Source organism: Balaenoptera musculus, chromosome 7, assembly GCF_009873245.2.
Source record: "Balaenoptera musculus isolate JJ_BM4_2016_0621 chromosome 7, mBalMus1.pri.v3, whole genome shotgun sequence".
In the NCBI taxonomy this organism is placed as follows: domain Eukaryota; kingdom Metazoa; phylum Chordata; class Mammalia; order Artiodactyla; family Balaenopteridae; genus Balaenoptera; species Balaenoptera musculus.
Genome location: NC_045791.1, coordinates 25041293 through 25068206, shown reverse-complemented (window position 1 = coordinate 25068206; position 26914 = coordinate 25041293). Strand labels below are relative to the sequence as shown.

The 26914-nt window shown below is 34.2% G+C and overlaps 1 protein-coding gene across 1 annotated transcript in view; it reads left to right on the top strand.

Annotated features, from left to right (window-relative positions):
* LRP1B (LDL receptor related protein 1B) overlaps nt 1-26914 on the top strand; it is a 1897582-nt gene that overhangs the window by 1094419 nt on the left and 776249 nt on the right. Inside the window, exons 12-13 of the mRNA XM_036857483.1 lie at nt 18435-18615; nt 24959-25178. Coding sequence (XP_036713378.1) covers nt 18435-18615; nt 24959-25178 — 401 coding nt within the window. The remainder of the gene's footprint in view (nt 1-18434; nt 18616-24958; nt 25179-26914) is intronic.

The following is a 26914-nucleotide window of genomic DNA, read 5'->3' as shown; positions in this document are numbered from 1 at the left end:
TTTTCAACCACAAGGATATGAGACTAGAAATTAACTGCAGGAAAAAACTATAAAAAATGTAAGCACATGGATTCTAAACAATGTGCTACTAAACAACCAATGGGTCATTGAAGAAATCAAAGAGGAAATAACAAAATACCTGAAGACAAATTAAAATGGAAACTCAGTGACCCAAATCCATGGAAAGCAGCAAAGGCAATTCTAAGAGGGAAGTTTATAGCAATACAGGCTTACCTCAGGAAACAAGAAAAATCTCAAATGAAAAATCTAATTTACACCTAAATGAAGTAAGAAAAAAGAACAAACAAAACCCAAAGTTAGTAGAAAAAAGAAATAATAAAGATCAGAATTCAAATAAAGGAAATAAAGATGAAGAAAACAGTAGAAAAGATTGATGAAACTAAGAGGTGGTTCTTTGAAAAAAGAAACAACATTGTTAACCTTTAGCCACCTGGTTCATCAAGAAAAAAGAGAGGGCTCAAATAAAATCAGAAATGAAAGAAGAGAATACACCAAGAAATTGGAAAACCTAGAAGATATAGATCAATTCCTAGAAACATACCTTTTTCTGAGGTTGAATCAGGAAGAAATAGAAAAATCTAAGCAGACCAATCACTAGCAATGAAATTGAATCAGAAATTTTTTTTAAAAATTCCCAACAAAAGAAGTCCAGGACCAGATGGCTTCACAGGTGAATTTTGCCAAACATTTAAAGAAAGCTTAACACCTATGCTTCTCAAACTATTCTAAAAAATTAAAGAGGAAGGAACATTTCCTAACTCATTCTATGAAGGCAGCATCAACCTGACACCAAAACTAGACAAAAACCCCACAATAAAAGAAAATTATGGGCCAATATCATTGATGAACATAGATGCAAAAATTCTTAACAAAATATTAGCAAACCGAATACAACAATGCACCAGGATCAAGTGAGATTTATCCCAGGGATGTAAGGATAGTTCAATGTCTGCAAATCCATCAATGTGATAACATGATATTAACAAAGAATAAAGAATTAAAGAATAAAAATCATATGATCATCTCAATAGATGCAGAAAAATCTTTTGACAAAATTCAACATCCTTTTATGATAAAAACTCAATGAAGTGGGTATAGAGGGACATACCTTAACATAATAAAGGCCATGTATGACAATCCCACAGTCAACATCATACTCACTTTTGAAAAACTGAAAGCATTTCCTCCAAGATCAGGAACAAATAAGGACGCCTATTTTGCCACTTTTATTCAACATAGTATTGAAAGATCTAGCTACATCAATCAGACACGAAAAAGAAATAAAAGACAACTAAATCAGAAAAGAAGAAGTAAAACTGTCACTGTTTGCAGATGACATGATACCATGTATAGAAAACCCTAAAGATGCCACCTAAAAACTAATATAACTAATAAATGAATTCAGTAAAGTTGCAGATTACAAAATCAATGTACAAAAATCTGTTGCATTTCTATACACTAAAAATAAACTATCTGAACGAGAAGTTAAGAAAACAGTACCATTTACAATTGCATCAAAATGAATAGCATGCCTAGGAAGAAATCAAACTAAGGAGATAAAAGATCATTACTCTGAAAACTATAAGACGTTGATGAAAAAAATTGAAGATAAATGAAATGATATACTGTGCTCATGGATTGGAAGAACTAATATTGTTAAAATGTCCATACTACCCAAGGCAATCTACACATTCAGTGTGATCCCTATCAAAATACCAACGCTATTTTTCACAGGACTAGAACAAATAATTCTAAAATTTTTATGGAACCACAAAAGCCCTTCAATTAGACAAGCAATCTTGAGAAAGAAGGTCCAACTAAAAATATTTTGCATAGTGAAAGAAACCATCAACAAAATGAAAGGCATCCTAATGAATGGGAGAAGATATTTGCAAACAATATATTTGATAAGGGGTTAATATCCAAAATTATACAACTCAACATAAAAAAACCCTATTAAAAATTGGCAGAGGACCTCAATAGACCTATTTCCAAAAGAGACAAATGGCCAACAGACACATGAAAATGTTCTCAACATCACTAATCATCAGTTAAATGCAAATCAAGTTTGCAAGATACTATCGTACATCTATCAGAATGGCTATTATCAAAAAGATAACAGAGTGCTGGCAAGGATATGGAGAAAAGGGTACCCTCATACACTGTTGGTTGAAATGTGAATTGGTATAGACACTATGGAAAACAATATGGATCTTCCCCAAAATATTAAAAATAGAACTACTGTAGATCCAGCAATTTCACTTCTGGATATTTACGAGAAAAAAAAAAAAACAAAACACTAATTCAGAAAGATGTATGCACTACAATGTTCATTGCAGCATTATTTACAATAGCTGAGATATGGAAGCAACCTAAGTGTCCATCAATATATGAATGGATAAAAATGAGGGGTATATATACATATATATATACACACACACACACACACACACACATACACATACATACATAATGGAATATTACTCACCCATAAAAAAATAATGAAATTTGGCCATGTGAGCAACATGGATTGACCTGGAGGGTATTATGCACACACAGTGGAATATTACACATCCATAAAGACAAATGAAATTTTGCCATTTGTAAGAACTGGATGGATCTTCAGGGAATTATGCTGAGTGAAGTAAGTCAGAGAACTACAAATACTGTATGATCTCACTTATATATGGAATCTAAAACAAACAAAAAGCCAAATGCCCAAACATAAAACAAAAAAACCAAAAAGACTCATACAGAGAATAAACATGTGGTAGCCCGAGGGGATTTGCTGGGGGGGGGGGTAGGAAATATGTAAAGAGGATTAAAAGGTACAAACTTTCAGTTACAAAATAAATAAGTCATGGTGATGTAATATACAGCATAAGGAATATGCTCAATAATATCGTAATAACTTTGAGGATAGATGGTTACTAGGCTGATCACGGTGATCACTGTAATGTATGTAAATGTCAAATCATTATGTTGTATACTTGTAACTAATATAATACTGTATGCCAACTATATTTAAATTTAAAAGTGCATGAGATGAGCTATATATACTGGTACAAACAGAACTCCCAGACAGACTGATAAATAAACAAAGTGAGCAAAACAATATTTTTTGCAGGCAGGATAATCCGATTTATATAAGTATATTAAGTTTTTTGGTAAGATTAATAAAGTGTTTTTAGTGATTACCTCTAGAGAGGGCCATGTGATTTATTATACTCCCATCTGACTGTCCTTTTAAAATATGTACAGCATGAAATTAATTGGTATCTTACTTAAGTAAGAATTTAAAAGAAAATAGCTATTACAAAGCAAAGTAATGGAGTTTTGGGTAAGCATGTAAAGAAGAGTTTTAATGAAACTAGTGAAACTGTGATCACTTTTGGTCACATTAACATAAGTTGTTTTCTTCAAACAGGGATAGTTTCTTTAAAAAAATGGATAGCCATAAATTTTCATTTTACCTCTTAAATGGATGTTATTTTATTTTAGTTTGTTTTCTGCCTGTTAAATCCTTTCCCCAAATCTTCATAGCACTGAATTTCTTCCTTTTATGTTTCTCCTTTTATGTTTACGTTTTATGTTTTCACGAGGGCTTTTTTTTCTAGAAGTAGTGTTTCTTCTTATTATGGGCTAGCTGTGCTGCAATCTTTGTCTCTTACAACTTCACAAACATCTACCTACTCTCATTCATAACTTAATTAGCTTTTAAATAGCTTCAGTACCAATTTTTTGTAACCTACACAGACTTAATTATTTTGGCAAGTCCTATAGAGCATTTCACATTAAGACTACTTTGTATATTATAAAGTTAAAATGTAGCAAAAGGAAAACATTAATTTTGTTTCATAGTTAGCTCTTATAAAAAAATTAAGGTAAATTATTGAATCAAATATTTAAAATATTAAGTAGATAATTAAAATTATTGAAACTTAATCTCAAATAACTAAGTAATGTTCTTCAATTCTGTAATTTGATAAATTTTTAAATAATTTTTATTCCTTCATAAGATAGATATATATATATACATTTTGTATAAATATAATATTATACATATTTGACATTTTACATAGCTCCTTCAAGTTAATAATAATTATTTTTATAAATTTCATGGCTTCAGTACTTAAAATGATATTTTAAACCAATTTAAATCTGATCCAATTGGCAAAATATTTATTTGTTACAATAACATTTACTAAGCTCCTAGTATGTACCAAATATTTCATATAAAATATTCTGAACACTCAAGCTAACCTTTGAATGTAAGAAATACTTTTTTTTTTTTTTTTTGCAAAAGTTAGGGACCTAGGTTTTACAGGAGTTAAGGAATATTGTCTTATAACTCAACTTGTTGCATGTTATGCTTGGGTTTTAACCTGTTTGTCTGATTGCAGAACTCCCAAATGCCATCTTCTTTGTAACAAGTCATCATATTTCCCCTAGTTATGCTGTTCATAAATTAGCATAGGTTGGGGATAATTATAAAACAGTTAGTTATAGAAATTTGGAAATGTAAATGTCCTTAAAGATCATGGTAACATAAAACAGAGGTTAAATGGGCAGGTGCAGAAGTCAGAGTATCTAAATCGGAATTCTGCTCCATAACTTACTAGCTGTATGAGCTTGGGCAGGTTATGTAAACTCTCCGAGGCTTTATCTACTACATCTGTAAAATGGGAATAATTGTTCTCAGTTGCTCTGAGGATTGGGACCCATGATGTTTGTAAGGCACTTAGTACATGGTATGTACTTAAGGAAGAAATAGCTGGCCGTGCGTGTGTGTTATTTTCTAATTTTACATAGGAAGCCGAATGGATTCAGAGAGGATATATCATTTGCCCAAGATCTAATGGATAGTTAGCAACAGAATTGTAACTAATATTCCCAGCTCCCAATTTATATTTCTATAATCTTCCAGCTATTTCGTATGTTCTAAATACTAAATATTAAATATGAAATCATTTCTAAATTAAGTAAGTTCTATTATGATTATGTTCTGGAAAACTGTGAAGTTCAGATTAATTTGAGTGTTTAAATATATGGAGAAGCAGCAGCTTTCCTAGGAGGTATTTCATCTTTCTGCCAGGAATCCTGGGGACTATAATCCAGATGAGATAGAACATGACTATTAAAATGCTGTACAAACTTTGGAAAAAATAGTCTATGATCTAGAAAGAGGTATTTATCAAATACCTAGTTTCAAACTATAAGTACCTTAATTATAGAAAGACGAATCTATTTCTTATTAAACAACTCTTGAGACTGTTCTTGGAATATTAGATAATTTGCTATGACAATGTTACTGAATTTTCTATCTATCCCATCACAGAGATTTTTTTCCCCCTTATTCTTTGAATTAAGAGGTGCTGCCCTGTAGTAGTAGAATGTGAATTACTCTTTATTGAATATAATTTACCAATCCTTGCATTACTGACATTCCAAATTCCCTAGCACATTCAACTTTAGGATAACAAGAAAAAAAAAAAAAAGATTTCATAAAAATTGTAAAAAAAAAAAAAAAAAAAAACGATTTCTTATTGCCTTTTTCATTACATAGCACTTTTTAAGTAGTAATATTTTTTTTATCATCCAGGGTATTTATTTAAAAAATAACTCTCCAAATTTTGCTTTTGATGCTCCTGAGAATAGTGGTGGCATATGTCAAACAGTGGGGTGTGGTACATCTTTAGCCTGATTAAGTGATATGTCTCCATGTGAAAATCTGTGTATGTTCATATGTGTGATTTTCCTATCTGATTCGATTCTTTGTAGGTGGTATCTATAAAAAACAAAATGTTTTCTATAGTTCCAAATATTTGAATATTTTTAAGGGTCTAGTAGTTAAACTAAGGATTTAATTTTTCTTCTAGGTATTTGCCACTCTATGAAAATATGGGAATGATGATCATATTGAAACAGTAAGGGAGTATTCTTCACTAGTATTCTGGAGTGAATAAGCTAACCACACATTCTTAATTCCCTGTTATTTTTTCCTTCCCCCAGATTTACAGTGCTTACATTCATTCATTCATTCATTTTTAAAAATTTTACAAATATTTACCAAGCCTTTACTACTGATCTCTACTAGGGGTTTCAAGCATGAATTATACTTTTATCCTTCCCTCCTGTTCCACAGAGACAAATGGAAAAGTTGGCCTGTCCACACTTCAGAAAGCTTAACAAGGCAGTAGGTGGTGTCAGGAATGGCACTCAGATATACTACTAAGGGAATTTAAAGGATAGATGAATTTCACAGGGATAATAAGAGAAGATTTGTGTAGCAGATAGAAAATTCTTTTGACATTAAAAAAGGTGAAAGGATTTAGAAAATGGGAAAATGCCAGAAAAAGAGAGAGGGAATAGGAGGTAAAACTGGCACAGAGATGTGAAAGTGAAATATGCATATGGGAGTAGGGAAATGAGCTAGCATTGCTAACATGTATTAAATTCTGTTTTTTTTTTAATGCCTTATATAATTATTTCACTGTACCTTCACAACGACCGAATAGGGGAAGTCTTATAAAAATTCTTAGAAAGATTACAATGAAAGGCTACAGGAGAGTGAAGATGCCAATTTTCTCTCTGACACAAAAGTCATGTTTTCTCCAGAATAGCACATCAATTTGCTAAAAGTAGTATCGTCCACTTCAGATGCTTGGATCATAGGGCTTATAAAAGAGGTTAGTGGAAATAATTTCAGAAGGCCTTGTATGTCATTCGGAGGAAAGCTGGAATTATTGATGAGGTGATGTTGAGTCATTCGCTTATATACTCATTCAAGCAACTAATATTCATTGAGATCATGTTATATATAGGCAATGTTCTAAGCCCTGGAGATTAGGACCAGTGAACAAAAACGGATAATATCTTGTAAAAATACATTGGGAAATATCCTGAAAGCACAGGTTCATAGATGACTAAAAGAGGAAAAAAATAACCCTAAATTCTTCAAGATATGTTATTGTTAACAGAAGTCACATTTACTTCCCAGGTTTACCATAGCAAACTAGCATATGGTATCTCTGTATCCCAGACCAGGCTTATTCTAGACTCACACCTATGCTAGGAAACTGTATTAAGTGTCCTCATACCTTTTGCATCCCCCTCCCCCAAAAAGAAAAAGAAAAAGTAAAAGAAATGATGACCACTCAGACCTTCCTTAAATGAAATACATCAACTCTCTTTTCTCTGTATTCTCTACTCACTATTCCTTTGCAACTGGAAAGAATCAAAGTTCTCATCAAAATATGCATTTTGGCTCTGAGTTTTTCAGATCTAAAACAACAAATTAACTATCATCCAGTGTAATATGAAATGTTTAGACAACTTGAATGAATACATTGTAATGATACTAGTATATTTCATGGGTGGTAGTGGTCTGATAAGTATATGAAGTATTTTAATACACAGCTGTTTTCTTCTTTGGTTAGTACACATCTGCCTCCACAGGATAGCAGTGCTTTCCTGGCTCCAAAATTAGCACTTTTACCTCTGCTACTAAAACATGTTTTTATAAACCTTAATTGTACATCAAAGGTGTATGTGCACATTTTGAGTCAGAGGGTTACCTTGATATTTTAGCTGTTAGGGTATTTGTAACTTGTCTCAAACAGAGAAATTTCAAATAGTAAAATTTAGCTCACTATTATTTCAGGTAAAAATCAAAAAGTATCCTTTTTTGATATTAAAAAATATATCTAGGGATATACAAGAAACATATTCTTAGACAAATATTTCTAAGACATTTGTCACAATGTTTAACCATGAAATGTTTACCATTTCTCCTTTTAAAGTATTTTTTAAGAGTAGTTTGTATTGCTGCTCTACTAGCTACAGATACCTAATTTAATATTCTTTGGTAATTTTGCCAAAAAATAATGTTGCAAAGAACTTTTCATTTGATGGCAAGAAAATTCATATTTAGAGAAATCAAAATGGACTAAAAAACGTTTGAGAAATATCACTTCGTTCACTTACAAGGTAAAACTCCAACTTCATAGAGCAGGGGTAATTTTGTTTTCCATAGGATATTTGGTAACATCTGGAATCATTTTTGGTTGTCACAACTGGGGAAGGAGGTGGTCCTGGCATTTACTATAGAGACTGGGGCTGCTAAACATAGTGCCATGTGCAGGACAGTTTCCCACAACAAAGAATTATCAAGTCCCAAATGTCAGTAGTGCCAGTGTTGAGCAACCTTGTTATCGAGGATGGCAGGGAGGAAGCCTGCCACCACTGCATAGTGGCCGACAGTAGAAAAATGAGACTTCAGATTGTTATTTACTCACAGCACAGCAAACAGCATTAGCGTCAGCATAGTTGCTCTGGTTCCCTGTCCCCAAGTCTCACAGGGCGATGTCATGGGTCCGTATAAATGCTAAGCACGGAGTGGGTTGTGCCACAGATGAGGAACCCACGGCGTGGGCATCAGCACCTTTTGAGCAAACAGCCAACAATATCGCAAATAGAAAGTTTTCAAGTCCCCCTATCTTGTTACGCAGTAGTCGCCCTGTGGTCATCTTGATTTAGCTGCCTGTGAGACCAGCTATAGAAACTATTCAGTATCAGAAGACAGACAAGCCTTACAGTTCGGTACCCTCAGCAGTGAAGTTCAGGGAGACTCCAGGTCCACTGGGGACTGCCTCTCCCAATACCCATACATAAGACCCGGCAAATAAGCACACGTCATAATAAAGACTCACTTATCTCTATTGTACATGAAGATTTTACATATAATCACCTCAAAAATGTTCCATATAAGTACTTTTAAATTCATAGGGGAAAATATGGTTCATTTAAGTTGGTTTTTCTTCTATATAACCCATAATATCCCTGTTGCTCCTTTTCTGATATTCTCTTTGTCATCCCCTGAACACTCTGGGTGTGGCCCCACCTCTGGGCATTTGCATGTGATGTTCCTTGTGTCTGGAACCCTATTCCATCAGATGTCCCCTTGCCTCTCTCCTTTACCTCTTAGAAGTCTTTGCTTACAGGCCACCTCCTTAGACCTTGCTGGTCACCTCATCTAAAATTGTGCATCTATGCAAATTTCCCACCCAAATCCTTACTGCCTTTAGCTGGTTACTTTTTCTCCTTTGTACTTATCCTAGGCATATTTTGTTTGTTTGTTTTTTGTCTTGCTATAAGAATGTAAGCTTCAAGGTGTCAGAGGTTTTTGTTTGTTTGTTCATTGATAGAGCCTTAGGGCTTAGAACGGTGCCTGGCATATAGTAGCTATGCAATGAATATTCATTGAATGGATGAATGGGGCCTTTTATTTGGCTGTCATTACTTTAAAAATAGTAATTAAACTGATTAAACGAAACCAAAAATGATTAAAGGTTGATTCTTTTTTATTCTAAAATAAGGATCAATAAGTTCAATCATTATTATTATTTTTTGATTATCTTAAGTTACTTTGGTATTTATTGAAATTGTTCTGATAATGAGCTTCCCTGATGACTTTTCAGGAATCTTAAAAAATTTTACATATTCCCATAATTCATTTGAACTTATGTAACATTTTTAATTAAAAAAATATGATTTTTAGTTAATACCTGCAAAATATCCCTGTCTTAAACTTTGCCAGGCTTTCTGAATTTACATCTCATTTTTGTGCACAGCTTCATACCATGTTTTTCTTGCACTGTTGCATAACTACCTTGAATGATTTTATACTATATACTTATTTAGATAAATTATTCTGCACTGATTTTCTTTATGAATTTGCTGTGGAATTGCAAGGATTCACTTAGCATACTGCCCCAAAATTGTTAGAAAATATAGTATTAATATCACTTTTTAACTATCTCCCTTTTTCCTACAGATTATGCCACAGTTAACCTTTGACATCTTCTTTATATTACAAATAATGCATTTCCAAAACCAGTCATTCATTTATTTGATTGCATTTATAAAATTTAATTTTGAACTACTTTTATTTAGTTTGGTGGAAAAATTGCAAAATAGTACAGAGAGGTTTTGATACCCCTCACACAGTTTTTCCTAATAGTAACATCTTACAGAACAATACCACAATTATCAAAACCAGAAAATTAATGTTGATACAGTTACCACTAAAGAACTTAATCAAATTTCACCAGTTTTTCCATTATGAATTTAGTAGTTATATTTTCTCAGTCTCATGTATTCTGTAACAGCATCTCAGTTTTTCCTTATATTTTATTTTAATATTTGACTTCCCTCATATACACATTTGTTGAATCTCTACATTGTCAGCCATCTAATCTATTTTGGTAAGAAATTAAAGCTACAGTTTATTGAGAATAATAATTTTGATTGGAAGGTTGTTAAAGACTCCTTCACTTCAGTAATCTTGCTCATCTCCACTCCCCCTCTTTTACATCCTACTTTTTCCTTCTAATAAATCATCGCTTATATTAACTTTCTTTGACTTTTGCTTCTGTTTATAATTTTTCTTTGTACAATGCTAGAGATCCAACTTTAAAGTAGATAGGCACATTGGAACATGAGTCATATTTCCAGACTTACTGTATTGACTACTAACTAAAAAATGGGTCCTTGTGAATCACTTTACTTTCCAGGGCTTTTTTCATGATTTGTAGAATCTAGACGTTGGACTTTATGATTCTTTAGAACTTCCTTTTATCTCTAAATACTGACCTTAGAACTGGGTCCCTGCCTAGTTTTATTATTACATTTTCCCCTGATTCGCTGCTTCAGTTTTGTAAGACTACCTGTGGATCAAAGAAGGGTGTGACTGTACGCATTTCTTAGATACTTACATAAAGTTTTGTGAGATAAATTACTATTAGGACTTGACTTCCTTTATCACATTTACGTGTTATCCACACATGAATTTTGCCTATCATTTTTCCCTCTGGTACTAATGAGGGTCTGAAAACAGTATACTTTTGATAATTTAGTATGTTAAGCTAAGCTCCAGGAGGATGGTCAGATGAGTTGACACATTTGTTCTTTGTCATGGTAATTATAAATGTAATGAAGATGTATAGCCTCTGACTTTTAAACTCAACTTGAAATTTAATTATCACTATCTTTCACTAAACATGATGCCTAAGCAAAGCGTGTGCTACCTTGTTTTCTTTTCAAAGTTCAGTAAAAATTATCAATTGAAGTGATACACCTATTTGAATGTTTAAATAAGTGCAAAAATATGAAACATATTAGAAAATATAGCTTAAAAAAGTCATTTTTTATGAAATTAAATTGCTCAAGTGACTTCTAATAGAGTTGCCTTTTCATCTAATGTGAAAGATGGAGTAAGTATTTAGTTAGTGCAATAAGTTTCAAAGTATTCTTTTTTTGTTATAAATTTATTTATTTTTGGCTGCGTTGGATCTTTGTTGCTGTGTGCAGGCTTTCTCTAGTTGCAGCGAGCAGGGGCTACTCTTCGTTGCGGTGCGTGGGCTTCTCATTGTGGTGGCTTCTCTTGTTGCGGAGCACGGGCTCTAGGCATGTGGGCTTCAGTAGTTGTGGCTCATGGGCTCTAGAGCGCAGGCTCAGTAGCTGTGGCGCATGGGCTTAGTTGCTCCACGGCATGTGGGATCTTCCTGGGCCAGGGCTTGAACCCATTTCCCCTGCATTGGCAGGTGGATTCTTAACCACTGTACCACCAGGGAAGTCCACTTTCAAAGTATTTTATTTTTATAAATTATAACCTACTTCATAGGACTGAAAGGAATATTCAAGAATATCTGTGATACTTTGCGTTCAGAAGTTGAAGTGATTTTTGCTCAGTTCTCTCGTTAAGTAGGCCAAATTGGGTAGTAAAAGGGCATGAATGGAAATTCCTTTCTCTCTCTCCATTCACAATGAAGACTCATATTTTGCATTCTTTATGAGATGGTTAGTCAGGTATGGCCACAACATGAGACAGTGGAGAGGGTTCAGAAAAACAAAGTTTGTTATAATTACAGGTCCCAGAAACAGAAGGCACACCACACCACAGAGGACCACATAGGAGACACACCAGGGTGGTCACCGAGTGGTCACAGGGCAAAAGACAGAAATGAAGGGAAACCGGTAGGCCACAGGCTTTACTGGAGTTTCTGTGGGAAAGGCAGGGCAGGGAAAGATAAACAGTTTAGGATTGTCTAGTTTGAATAATTCCATTGGGCTTTAAACGATAAGTCTGGTCGTTATTGGCATGGTGCCTGGACTTGGGATGATTAGGCAGAGGAATATTGCCTCCTGTAGAGACCAGGTAGAGGAGGTATGGCTCTGGAGTGGTTAGGTTGCACATCAAAGGCAAGTTCTTGGCTGTGCCCTTTGCTATCTTTAGTAATTGGCTATCTCCAGGAGAGGTAGTCTCCCCCCAGCTAGAAAGGTTTTTTAAAGATGTCAAAACATCATAATATGCAGAAAATAAAAACATTAAAAATATTTACAATACAACTGGGATATTATCTAGAAATTTGTCGTGGAATATTGTAAAATGAGCTATATATTCATTCCATAACTGTGGGGACTTTCTTAAATTGGAAGCTACTCTGGCTTGCATGATATATAGGTTGCAATATTTCATCTGGAAACAATGAATGTGAAGAGTGCCCTTCTGCCCAGAATATTCAGCAGAATCATTTCTGGATTGCAGGCATGGCAGTGGTGTTTTAGTCAGGGTTCTCTGGAGAAACAGAACCAATAGGATGTGTACATAAAGAAAGAGAAACAGAGCTATATATTTAAGTAATTACCTCACATGATTGTGGAGAATAGCAAGTCCAAAATCTATGGGGTAGACTGACAGGCTGTTGACCCAGGGAAAAGTTGATGATATTGCAGCTCGAATCCAAAGACAGTGTAGAAGCCAAATTCCCTCTTCCTTAGGGGATTTCAGTCTACTTTCTCTTAAAGCTTTCAACTCATTGGATGAGATCAACCCACATTATGGAGAGTAATCTACTCTACTCCAATTGTACTGATTTAAATGTTAATATCATCTAATAATACCTTCACAGCAATATCTGGACTGCTGTTTAACTGAATATCTGTGTACCACAGCCTAGCCAAATTGACTCATAAAATTAGTTCATCACACCTGGCTAGCTGAACAATATGCTTTAAGGTGTGATAGTGTAAACAGAGAATTCCCATAAGGGCAATAGCCTGGAACCAGAAATGATTTTTATTATGGTCATATTCATATAACTTCTTACTGTATCTGCATTATTAAAGACATAAATTGTGACTTTTTAGGATTTCTTTTCTTGGGAGACACTTCTCCATGGATCCCTCACATTTCTGCATGTCTTAGAGTGAGGCATTATTTGCGTTTTGTTCTGAGGTATCCTAACAAGGGTGTTTGCATAGAAGAGATACTTGGAAGAAGAGGTAGAGTATCCATCAGGTGCAGATAAGCAGGCCTGCTTATCGCCTATTAGAAAATGTTTGGGTTTTCTAAATTTGGAATTCTTCTCCTGCAACGCAATCAACTGTGTGTGAAGGCATCCATATGGGCCCATCCCAGCTGTCCCCAGGGGACTTTGGACTAAAGGGACACCAGTCTGCTGATGGCCATGCTGCTTGCTGTGCCATAAGTAATAAAGACTTCTCTATCTGTCCTACAAGTTTTGTGTCATCCGCCATTATCCATGAAACAGTGCCAGGCTAACTTGTTAGCTTGAAAGTAGGGTAAGATCTCAGCTCTTAACAGTTCTTGAAATGTTTCATTTTACTCATCACTTTAGATTACTGTATTGGTAACTATGATGCATACTGTGACACTCTCTTTTTTCTTACATATGTTCATCACTGCATCAAAGATGACATATCCGAATGTCCTAGAGAGACCACCAGTATCACCCTCTCCCCAAACTGAAACTGAAAACACGCTTTTGATAATAGAAGGAAACCACTATGTTTTAATATATTCTGTTCATCTGAAAAACAAGACCCTTATATACACTTTACATATCTCTTTGACGAAAACAGCAAAGTATTTTGTTCTCATTGAGAGTAACTTGTGTATTCACCCTCTCCGACCTAATAAATGAACTGAGGAAGGACTTGGAATGAAAATGAGGATGAGACCATCAGCCTCAGCTAGCCGCTGGGGACAGATGATGTAGAAAACTTTAGTCTGGCCAAGTACTCCTGTAACCTTATGAGGTAGAAAATTCAGCAGGCAACTTTACTGCCACACTATTAATTAAATGAACTTCATTCACACATGTCAGATACATCACCTCAGGCCTTATTGAGATGCACAAAGAGAATTTGAATTAATTGAACTGTAGGGATATGAGGCAGGAGAGTTGTCCAAGCACTGACTCTGAGGCAGGGTAAGGTATCACTGGCCCTGGACGTATCTACATGCATAGGGCACTTCCAGTTATTTAAGGCATGTGGTCATACTCTGAACTCATGCAAACACTTTTGGAATACTTCATTCCGACTCAGAAAAATAATGTTCATACTAAGGACAGAAGAACTTGGATACATTGGAAAAATAGAGGCACTGTGTTTTTATAATGGCAATTATGGGGTGTAATTTCCAGTTAATTCCTTATGATTCCTTAATCAAATTCTGTTGCAAAGCATCAAGACATGCATTAATCTGGAGATCTGGTTTATGCACCTTAAGGAAACTAAGGCCACTGCTCACATCCTTGGCCATTTAATTTTTTTTTTTTTAATCTTGGACCCATTTTTAAAAGTTGAAGATCTTATTTTAAATATAAAAACTTTAATCCTCTTCTGTTTCATAAAGGTATAGTATCTAAAAATCAGATCTGTAATGATGTTTTCATTTTAGAAATATGTTTTCCAACCTCTGTTTCAAATGCTTGTTTTATCTAATCCTAGATATTAAATTACTTTAAATAGCTTTCTGTTTTATTTATTTTAAATCCACATAATTATTCTTTTTAATTTATATAAATTTTATTATCTCTTATTCATCCACATTTCATTAATGGTAGGTATCAACTGTAGGAAATAACAATGCTACCATCAAGAATTTTTCACTTCAGTGAAAAAAATCTAGCTTTGATGAGATGTTTTTCTAGAGCACTATTTATATATTCTGTCCATTTATAAAAGTTATTCTTGATGTACTAGAACAATGTTTACAAAGAAAAAGTAATGGAAATTTTAATTATTTGAGTCAAAATAATATGTTAACCTTAAGTATTCACAGAATAAATGAAAAAGTCTGTTTTTAATCTGAATTATATGGATAAATGTGTCATTTCTTCACTTAAAAAGCAACATATAGACATAATCTTAATCTAAAAAGATTACAGGAAACCATTATTTACCAGAATTTTTCTCTTTTTTTTTTTTGAAAAAGTACAAGCACGTTGAGTTCTTGCCTCTCAATTAATGAAAATGGGTATCTAGTGAAACGTAAGGGAGATTTTGACCAGATTTAAAAAAAAAGTCATACTCTTTGTTTGCTTTCGTTATGTAAAAATAATAATGATGATGATGTAATGGATATTGATTTTAGAATGTAGAATACTTCAACTCTACCCAAAGGTATCAAAGCAATCTACTCTAGCAAGTTTCTCTTTAACAAACAACTTTCATGCATTTGATCAGTCATGTGTTTCCTTGAGCTAGTGATTAGTATCTCTGTAGTTACCTATGTTTGTTTGGAAGTTCAGTGACATAAACCTTCATATGTTATTGATCACCTAGTTGAAGGATTTTGGTCATAGAGATCCTGATAGTCAATCTCAGGGAGGCCCCATCCAAAACCTGTTGAGTGAAAAATTAAGTGTACATAAAACCAATGCTCTATATGTCTTAGTGTTTCATCTAAGTCATAAGTTAAAGGAAGATGTCAAATTATATAGAGCCAGAGTATTTTCCTTACCAATGTATATTTGTTGGGAAAGGGATTCATTGATTCTTCAGGCTTTGTCCTACAAGTATAAGAGAGGAAGTTTCTCCATGTCTGGTTAAAGATAGCCTAAAAAAATTCCCAAGATGCACATAAGACTCATTTTTGAGTTTTTGTTTTTGTTTTTTTTTAAATTTTCATCCATCCACATCCTTTCCAGAACAGAAAAACAAAACAAAGCACACACACACACACACACACACACAAATAATGTTATAAAGCATTCTAGGCTAATTGATTCATTGCTGTCTCAATAGATAGGTAGCTAAAGAGAAGATTATAATAATACTATTAGTAATAATACTCATAGCAACATTTATGTAGTATTTATTATGTGCCAAACATTATTTTCAAGAGTTTTATATATTCATTTAATCCTCAAAACAATCCTATGAGTTAAACAGTATCATTACACCAATCTTAAAGATCAGGTGTAACTCGCTCAGAGTTATAGAGCCTAGGAAGTGTGGTTCTAGAACTTGTGATCCTAATCACTACTTCATGCTATTCAAACATTTCATTTTTCAAAGACAAAACAAATGAACCAATTAGAGACAGGATCCTCCCAAGTTCTGCTTTTTAGAATTCCATTCCATCCCACTCTATTTATTCACAACTGACTCTGCATATCCTATTTCTAATTAAATTTGGCCACCAGTTAAAATGTAAGGAAATATTACTGAAAAATTACTTTAAAAGATAAAAATGTAAGGTCTATTCCTATCAAAAGAGCCAGGATTTATATATGTATGTATGTATGTATATTATTTTTAATCCTGATGAATTTATAAAAATTAACATGTTGAGAATTTACAATATTACAGGCAGTATGCTAAGTATTTTACATGCAGTAGCTAATTTACCTCTTGTTTAATCATCCTACAGAGTAGCTGCTATTATTATCATCACTTTTTAAATGGAGAAATTAAGGATCAGAGTGACTGAGTTACTTACCCAAGTGTCAGAAACAAAATTTCAATCAAATAATACTACAGCTGCTTCATATGAAAAAGAAAAAACTATTAAGTCAAATGTCAAAAGGGAATGTTTTAGAAATGAGAAGGTTATTGAGGAAGAAAGTTTCCATGCTGGGTTAGATTTCAGGTGTAATATAACTTTTGAAAACCCACAACAAGACAAAAACCAGCCACAGACTATGATAAATAGAAAAGAGTAAATAGTTACTCTCTTTCCATTATGCCAGAGCAGGAAAGTGCTCAGTAAAATTGTCAATAAACTAAAGACAAAAATGAAACTTTTTTCTAAGCATAGGCACAATTAACCTGTGAAAATTACTCATATTGGTTGATAATGAAGCAGATAGCTTAGTGAAATTGAGAACATACCTGATTCACTATAATCAGATTTTCAGTTAGATCAAATCACACACTGTATTAGTCATCCTGAGTTAGGGCACATGCTGATTAGCAGAAAGGGTCACAAAAGAAAATTTTATTTTTTCCAAGGCCAGAGGGCCATGGTTAAAGAATATGATAATAGTCAATGTTTATGACATCTGCGTATGAGGGAAAATGTCATGTAGATTTCCCAGTAGCATGTGAATGTTCATCTCTGTGTCTGATGTACTACTACCTGTTGTTGTGTCTAGTAAGTGCCAGTTCTCTACCTCACACCCAGGAGGAAAAGAGACAGAGGCTTTCCTGGTTTTGAAAGAAGTTCACAGTAATTTCTCGTGCAATAGAGGGATAGAATTATACTTAGGATGTTGTGTACAGTTTGGAGGATGGTTTACAAGATGGCAAAAAGTGAGGAAAAGACTCACCATAGGAACAGTGCAGTTATAAAAATCTCTACGTTTGGGATCCTCTGACTTGGATTTTATCCCTATTCTACCACTGCTTATGTGGTAATAAACTATAAGCCTTCATTCTTAAGTGTTAGAGTTTCCCCTTCTGTAAAGATTTGAATTAGGGGAGCGCATATGATTATATATTTACAGTATTCCTTTGAATTATAACTGCCTGTATCTTAGAGGAGCCTGTAATAGCGTCCTTTTTAAAGTAAGTCTAGAATATACAGAAATATTTTAGTGTTTCTTTGAGATTCACTGTTCATGCAGTTCCATGATAAAAGCCTAGTCTGGGCTTTCAAAGGTGTGCTTCTGCTGGACCTGTTCAACTCTTGGCAAAAGGGCCTTCATATTATTTTGGTTATTCAGATTACATATTACATGTTTGAACATGCTTACTTTTAGAACGTATTACTAGATCATGTTACTTGATTTTTCTTCTGAACAGTCTATGAAACTGTATTTTTACTCTGAGAACTTATCTTTCACCATTTCTTTTTCTCATCACTTATATTTTCCTGTTTTTCTGCAGATCACTGTTTCAAATAAAATATCTCAAGAGAGGGCCTGGCATTCAAAACAAAATTGAAAAATATTCTATGGGATGATATTTGCAAAAATCACACTATAAAGGATTTATAGATCAGAATGTATTCCTTTTAAAATTATACTTTTTATTAAGTAGAAGGTAAGTAGTGGACACTAATGTAAAATTTCTTTCTTTCTTGTTTTTGGTTTTTGCAGATCTGGATAATGTGGAGGGCATTGCTGTGGACTGGATTGGAAATAACCTTTACTGGACAAATGATGGCCATAGGAAGACCATTAACGTGGCTAGGCTGGAAAAGGCTTCTCAGAGTCGGAAGACTCTCCTAGAGGGAGAAATGTCCCATCCCAGAGGGATTGTGGTGGATCCTATTAATGGGTATGCAATATTTGATCAGCTTTATATAAGGAAAATTATATTAGATAAATTTGGTTTTTACATATTTAGTATTAGTAAGTTTTATTTAAATCCACATGTGCATTCACACATGAATGGCCTCACTGGGAAAAGTTATTCATTTAATGATTATCTCTCCTAGATAATGTGCTAAATAAACATGTCAAGATACATTGAACTGAAATAAACAGATTATTTGTATAAAGAATATATTTACTTGGTTTATTCAGACAAGCACCATAATTCTCCATTTTAGACAGCCTGACACCAAGATAAATAATCAATTCAATCAGCAAATCAATCAATTTAATTTTTTAAATTAAAGACTATTGAAGTTTAAAGTATTCAAAACATAGCAAGTTTCCTCTTTTTGTGCATTTACTGTGGGCCAGGCATTTTGTTAAATAGATTACCATGACCTATGTTGTGATTCTGCACAATAATACTTTGAATTAGTTGCTGTTCTCATTCTTGTTTTACAAAGAAGAAATTTGTAATGGACTTGCAAAAGACCATTTGATTATTAAGAACCTGGATAGATATTTAAATCCAAGCAACCTGTCTCCAAGACTTTACTCAGAGCCACTATACTCCACTACTTTTTTTTTTTTTTAACATCTTCTTGGAGTATAATTGCTTTACAGTGGGTGTGTTAGTTTCTGCTTTATAACAAAGTGAATCAGTTATACATATACATATGTCCCCATATCTCTTCCCTCTTGCATCTCCCTCCCTCCCACCCTCCCTATCCCATCCCTCTAGGTGGTCACAAAGCACCGAGCTGATCTCCCTGTGCTATGCGGCTGCTTCCCACTAGCTATCTATTTTATGTTTGGTAGTGTATATATGTCCATGCCACTCTCCACTACTTTTTACTAGTCTAGGTTGGTAACTGTATTTTTGGACATAACCATAGTTTCCATATAGTGACATCATTTTATAGTATGTGCTACTTGTTTCAGGATGGATTATTTTGTGCAATTTTTGAGAATATGTTTTCCTGTGATTGTTATTCATAGCTATTACCTGAACACAAGCAATAATGTGCATATAGAAATATTAAAGAAATGTGAAAATTCCTAATAGAATCTCAGAATTAAATGAGTGGATTGCATATTCTACATGTACAGTTGTTGTATGTGGTTTTTATCCCCTCCGGGGCTTATATTTCACTGTTTCAAAATGGCATCACAAAATTAATATTTTTATACCTTACTATTGCATAGAAAAGAAATACTTAATTGAATAAGAAGCACATGACTCCCTTATAAACTGAGATCACCAGATTGCAGTTCCTAAAATTGTTTGTATTGAGAATAGCTCCATACAATCAGGGTGCTTCTTTCCAGGCTGACCTAATCAGTGGATGAACTCATTGCATGTTTTTTGTAAGGCATAATTATAAAGTAATTTTAGTGATTTTATGTGTGGATTCTTTAAATTTCTATTTTATTCCTGGACTTTTAAACCAAGTCATCTATTTGACCTTTAAACCGAGGCAATCTTAATTTTTAGAGAAAATATTTATTCCACGCTGTCTAAATCTCCGTGAAGCAAGATGTTTCAAATATATCTTAAAACAACATCTTACTTCTCAGTATTCTGTTAGAGGAAAATATTTTCCGATAGAGTCAATGGGTCTTTGAGGTGCTTGGGGAGATGACATAAATGTGCAGGTCATAGAATAAGATGATTTGGAAGAAAATTTAGGGGCCACTAGACCCATCTCTCTCTTCAAATTCAGGAATCCACTTCAACACTTCCCTAAGAGGCAGGCATCCAATTTAGATTTGAAACCCACAGCATCTACATAGTTCAAAGTATCTGGGGACAAATCTGATTGATATGACATTTTTTCTTTTCATTAAGGCATCCCTATAGTACTTATCTCCCAACTAATCCTATATTTGCCTCTGATGTTGCAAAGAATGACTCTTCTACTTCTTCCATCAGATTTTTAAATATTATAGAATACTGCTATTATGCACCAACCTGAAAAACAAAACGCATGTGTGTACATATATATGTGGATATGTGTGTGTAGGTATACGTATATACACATGTGTATATATGTATATATGCACATATTTTCCCCTAACAATACACAATGTCCAGAGCTCTGATTACGTATACAGTGGTTAACAAAGCAGGCATAGCCTTTACCCTCATGAAGCATCTTGTGTCATCTGAAAAGTAGGGAATGGGCAGATGCATCAATAAATAAGTACCAGATGAACAACGAATGTAATTTCTAGAGAACAAAGTGATGGAGTCAGACAAACAGGTTGATGTGAAGGCGACTGACAGAAACCTGTTTTAATAGGTTTGCTGAAAGGCCTCTTTAAGGAGGCATCATTTAAGCTGAGACTTAATTGTAAAGGAGGAACCAGCCATGGAGAGTGAGGAAAAGAGTTCAGATAAAGAAAATGGAACAACTGAAATCTTAAGTTGGGCAAAAGCTTTTCTGTCAGAGGAACTGAAATGAAGACGGGCTGGATTATAGATGGCAAATGGGAAAGTGACTGAGGATGCAATTGGAAAAGAAAGCAGGGCCTCGCCCACTACCATGAGAGATTTGTACTTTGTCTTCAGTGTAAATGTAAAATAGAGAATTGATGTAGTCAGATTTATGTTAAAAAAAACCAACAACTAATCTTACTATTCTGTGGAGAATGGATTGGAAGGGAGTAGAAGTAGAAATGGAACCATGTGAATTTAATTGTCCAAATAATCATTTGACCCTAATATAAGTTTTTTAAAAGTGAAGAAGAAAGTTTAGTTTGGAAAACTCCATTTAAAATAGCATAATATAACTTTAATCAAAACATTTTTTGTAAAAACCTGGTTCATTGACATTTTTCTACCATAATACCTTTTTGCAGCTGTACACAGGAAAGCATCACAGATTTTCTCTGCCATAATAGCCTATTAACAAAAAGTACTCTTCAGAGCTATGGTTTTATCAAAAGCGTCATAACCAATTATAGAAATCAGGAAAGGGTAATTTTTCATTTATTTATTTATTAAAATATATTATTGAGTGACTACCATATAGATCAATAGAAATCAGTAAGACAGTGATTGTCTTCAAGGAGTTTATAATCTGGTGTGCTTGGTGTACACACACACACACACACACACACACACCCCACACACACTTTACCTATAAAATAAAATAGAATGAAATACATGCTCTTTGGGAATTCACTGAGGTTTTTAATTCAGAATTGAACTTTAGAGGATGGATAGAATTTCCAAATGAATAGGGTCCCAGGGACTTGGGGTGTGCAGTCATAAGGTTAGTCAATGTACTCTGAAGGGACAGTATGAATAATTGTTAGAGGCGAGGAAGCTAATGGCAGTTTTGAGGTGGGATGAGTTCATTAAGGCTAGAGCAGGGGACATTCGAAGGAACATAGCAGGAGGTGAGACTAGAAATATGCAGAAATCTTCAATGCTGTAAATAAAAGTTTTGACTTATTTTGCTGACATCAGAGTAATTGGAAGGTTCTGAGGATAAAAATCACATTTTTTAATTCATGATTTAGGAAGACATGTGAACGCCATATGATAGCTCTATGAAAGACAATCCATTGGGAGTTCCCTTCGAAAAGTGATGAAAGACAGACTGTAGCATTTGTAATAGCAACAGAAAAGTGGGACCTGAGAAAACAGACAGGGAAGAATAGGATTGGCAGGCCTCAAAAATTGTTGAAATGGGGATAAACCTGGAGGAGGAATCAATTATGGTGGACTGTTCCTCAAGGTGATAGCTACAGACGAACTCCCTCCTTTGCAATCATTTCAAATCTCATAATTTACATCAATAACTTAGAAAGTGACAGCTCCAGTTCTGATTTCTCAAAACATTATCTCCGAGAAAAGATGAGTCCAAAGCTAAGTGCATATTTCCCTCCAAACAGGATTTTCTATATCCCTCTCTCAATTAAGAGTACCACATCTTCTAGTTAACGGCTAGATATTATGTCATCGACTCAATCAAGTTTTTTAAAAGTTATTTCACTTCCATGGCAGAAAATCTTAAGGATTTAAAAATTTCTGGGATTGACCCACCAGATAATACAATTTATATTGGGGGCATGATTAATATCAACAAAGCCAAGCTTAGTGCTACAGAGTACAAACATGAACGATAAATATTCCCTGCCCTCAATTACTTGAATTTTTAATTGGAATTATCAGACATGCAACGCCATCAAATTCAATACATGGCATAAATGCAATAAATTCTATAAAATAACTAACAACTATCACTAGGAAACAAAAGAATGAGCTAATTTTGACAGAAAAGCTAGGGGCAGACTTCACTGAGAAATTGTATTTGAACAGAGCTTGAAAAATAGAGGTACAATTTTTCTTGTCATAGTAGAAGACCAGCTTAACCTAATTTTTATTTGGTGAATACCCCAAGTCCCACCTACAAAAATATTTATGTTTTCTCCTGCTTATTTCATAGGTTGCGTTTCCTATTTTGTATGTTTATGAATCATCATATTTGATAATAATTATAAGGCTTTCACAATATATCAATAACTTTTAATCAGCTGAGTTGATGATCACATATATGGTCTCCATCAGATTGGCATCACTTATTTAAAATTTGTTTTTCTTATATTTTGTTTGACTAAAAATAGTCTCAGGTAGTGGATTGGATCACAAACAATTCTGTCTTCAAATAACAACACATAAAATATGTTTAGAATATTAGAATAATACCAGAATTATCTCCTGTGTGTGTGTGTTTACATGGACATATATGTGTGATTCGGGTTAGAGAGTCACAGAAAAAAAGTGTTGCTATTATCAAGAGGAAAAGCCAGAGGGAAAGATAATTGCAATTTAACAAGTTATAAATTAGCAACAACAATACAACTGCATTGATTAACTGTGTTTAAGATTTCAGAAATGGTATCAAGAGAGATGAAAAAGTTGTTATTTCTCTTTTACATAGCTGATTTATATAGTTGAAGTAGTTTTGCCTAACTAGCACAGGATTAGAGCAAATGGAATGAATCTTCTGTTTATTCTTAATTTGTCCCAGTAATAAACCCACTTGAAGAACAGGCATGATACAAGATAAGCATAGTACCATGTTTATTTCTAGGATTAGAATGTATTTGGACTTATTAAAATTCACCAATCTAAATATACTTCCTCAAGTCTAAAAAGGCATATCAACATAATTGTAAACTGTTCAGAGAATTTAAAAAGAGCTTAATTGGCATAAAAGAATGGCTGGTGTGTCACCTCCTCAGCTGTCCCAAATCTGCCTGTTTAGATCACAGTAGGAGTTTTAGTCATGGATACAGATTTGTCCCAAATTACCTCAGAAATTCTTTAGGGTTCATAACAGATGGGAGGCAGAGGATCTAATAAGGGTACTTCCAGGGTTAGCAGCTTAGAAAACTTTGAAGCTTTGTAAAGTCATATATGAGGTGACTGAATTAAAGCCTACACTTTAATTAGTAACTCAGGAACTTTCACATGACCCTAAGACAACACATGTGGAGGGTTTTAACCTTATTCATGAGGCAGTTGGAACATTAGCTCAAGGCCCCTTCTTCCACTGTTATAGCTTACACAAAAGATTTGTTTTTAAAGGCAGATGCTTTTGTTTGAGACGGAAATTAAAGCTCAAAATCTCAAGGTCAGTCAGCCTACTGTTATTAAACTTACGTGCAGCTCAATCATCTTCTGTGGGTTTTAGGGTAATAATAAGCAGCAATAAAGCACAGATAATTTGCATCAGGAAGACAAATTAGGCCTGGCCAAACAAACCCAGTATGACTGTGCCCTTTAGAACAGAGACAATCCAACTGCCTGCCTTAAAAAAAAATAAATAATTTATATGAGATTAAATAAAGTCTGGAGTAGATCATTAACTGTGCTCTCATTCTCATGCCAGTTAATCTGCTTTTTAAACACATAATTGATTATATGTTTTATCAAATGGACATTTAAAAATTGTTAGTAATGCCTCAAGAATCATTTCCCAAACTTTTGGTACCAACACCAAAGAGAATCAGTATTTGGCACTTGCTGTTAGGTTAATTAATAAAAGAGGCCAGTAAGTGCCGTAGTGGTGGTCGTGGGTTTTCTGAAATGTGTCTAATTGTCTCCACTGAACAAATTTTACCTTCCCTGAGTGCTTCACAGCTGCCTCCTCTGGGCAGGTCAGCATTTAGGTAGGAGAACAAATCAGAATGTAACTACATTTTATGGAGGCGCCAAATCTCAGGAAGTGTCTGTCTATATGGTGGCTGGTTGAAATGACACGCGTGTGCTCTTGTTTTTAATGTCTTAGTTGGATGTATTGGACAGACTGGGAGGAAGATGAAATAGATGACAGCGTGGGAAGGATTGAGAAGGCCTGGATGGATGGCTTCAATCGGCAGATTTTTGTGACTTCAAAGATGCTGTGGCCAAACGGCTTAACTCTGGACTTTCACACCCACACATTATACTGGTGTGATGCCTATTATGATCATATTGAAAAAGTGTTTTTGAATGGAACTCACAGGAAGGTAAAAGACAAATGCTGCTGTTTTAACCCACAGGCTTCTGTCACAGAGCCTTGTTGTGTTGTGTTAAAAATACTTTCAAGTTTATTTTTACCCCTCTGCCAGTAGTCTCTGTGGGGTGGCTGAAGGAGGCTAAGCATTAAGTAGTGCAGCTGGCATTTGCCTCCGGGAGACCAGGCCCAGCTCACTGTGGCATGCCAGGGTTTGTGGGATTTTTCAGAGAAGCTCTCAGCATATCAGAGCTGTTTGAAAATGCAGTTTTTCTACATTACTGATGTTTGCTAGGACCAAGCACCCCAACTCGGTTCAAATATCTTCAGTATTTGCACCTGAAATGTAACCTATGTATTATGACAAAGTAATTAGAATTCATTTATTCAAATAAAGAACTTCATGACATTGGAACTAAAACACAAGAGTGGACTGAACTTCAAGCTTATGGGTGTGAATAAATATCAACATCTTCTTGCCTCTTTTGGTAGAATCGTCGCAAAATGATTTTGCATTTCTTCAGTGAGATTGAGAATGAAGTTGACTGTGTTGGCAAAATATCACCTCTGTATTCTGTCTTATAATCACCTAAGCACATATAACATTATGAACTGGCTTCGACTATTTAGAAAAATGGAATATGAGAAATTACCAAAACGCTTCCTTTGACAATACACTTTCTTCTTTTTTGGAAAGGAAGATTGCACAATTGGCCAAGCCCATTTATTAAGTATTCTCTTTGAGAAATATAATGTACTAATCAGTTAAGACCATTTCAGTTGTTGGTTAACTCTAACAGTGAGTGCTTTAAATGTCTTTCCCCAAATAAGTAAAATTGATTTACATTTAACCTAATGTCGCATACTTAAGGGGTGTTAAAAAATATTTATGATCCCTTTGAAGATGTTGATATGTACACAATATACATAGCACTTTATTAGCCAGCATATTTTAGCCTACATGGAAGTGAGCAAAGAAAAATAAGAAACTGTCTCAATTATTCAACATATGAAAATTTGGTATGAAGAGTTCAGATAAAAGGAGCAAAATTTCAGTTTCTAACCCTATATTATTTGGATAACTTACTCAATCCTCTCATATTAGATGAATTGAGTCCAAAAGGCTATTTCATATTGTATACAGTATCATTTTACAAATTGTGAAAGACGAAAAAGTATTATTATTATGGGAGGTATGATTCCTATTCTCTTCTACAACCCTACATGCAAAACAGAACTTATCACAGGATTGCTCCACTGTGTAGTTTAAACAACCACAAAATACACGGGAATGTAAAGAATATATCAAGACAAGCAGAATTAAAATTAGCCAGGAGTCTTGTATATCTGTTTACTACCAATAAGTGTTTCTATGTTCAAAATTAAAATTTTACCTTCCTCCCTGTCATTGCCTAGATTTCTTCAATTTGCATTAATCCAACTGACTAGAGGGGTTCCTTCCACTCCCAGTGTTGTTAGACCATGTTGTATCCCTTGGCTATTGGATGAGCAATACTGCAATATACATAATGCCACTAATTACTCAGATCAATTTCTGTGCCAGAATATGATACCGGAGTATCATAAAGAAAAGAGATAGGGAAGAGTATCAGGCAAGGTCATTTTAATGTTTGCATTTCTTGACCATATGTATAATGCCATGTATGAGAGAATTGAAATGGATGAAATGTAAATGGTCTCCTTCAAATAACATGTCCTAAAAACAGAAAAATATGCTCACATTGTGAA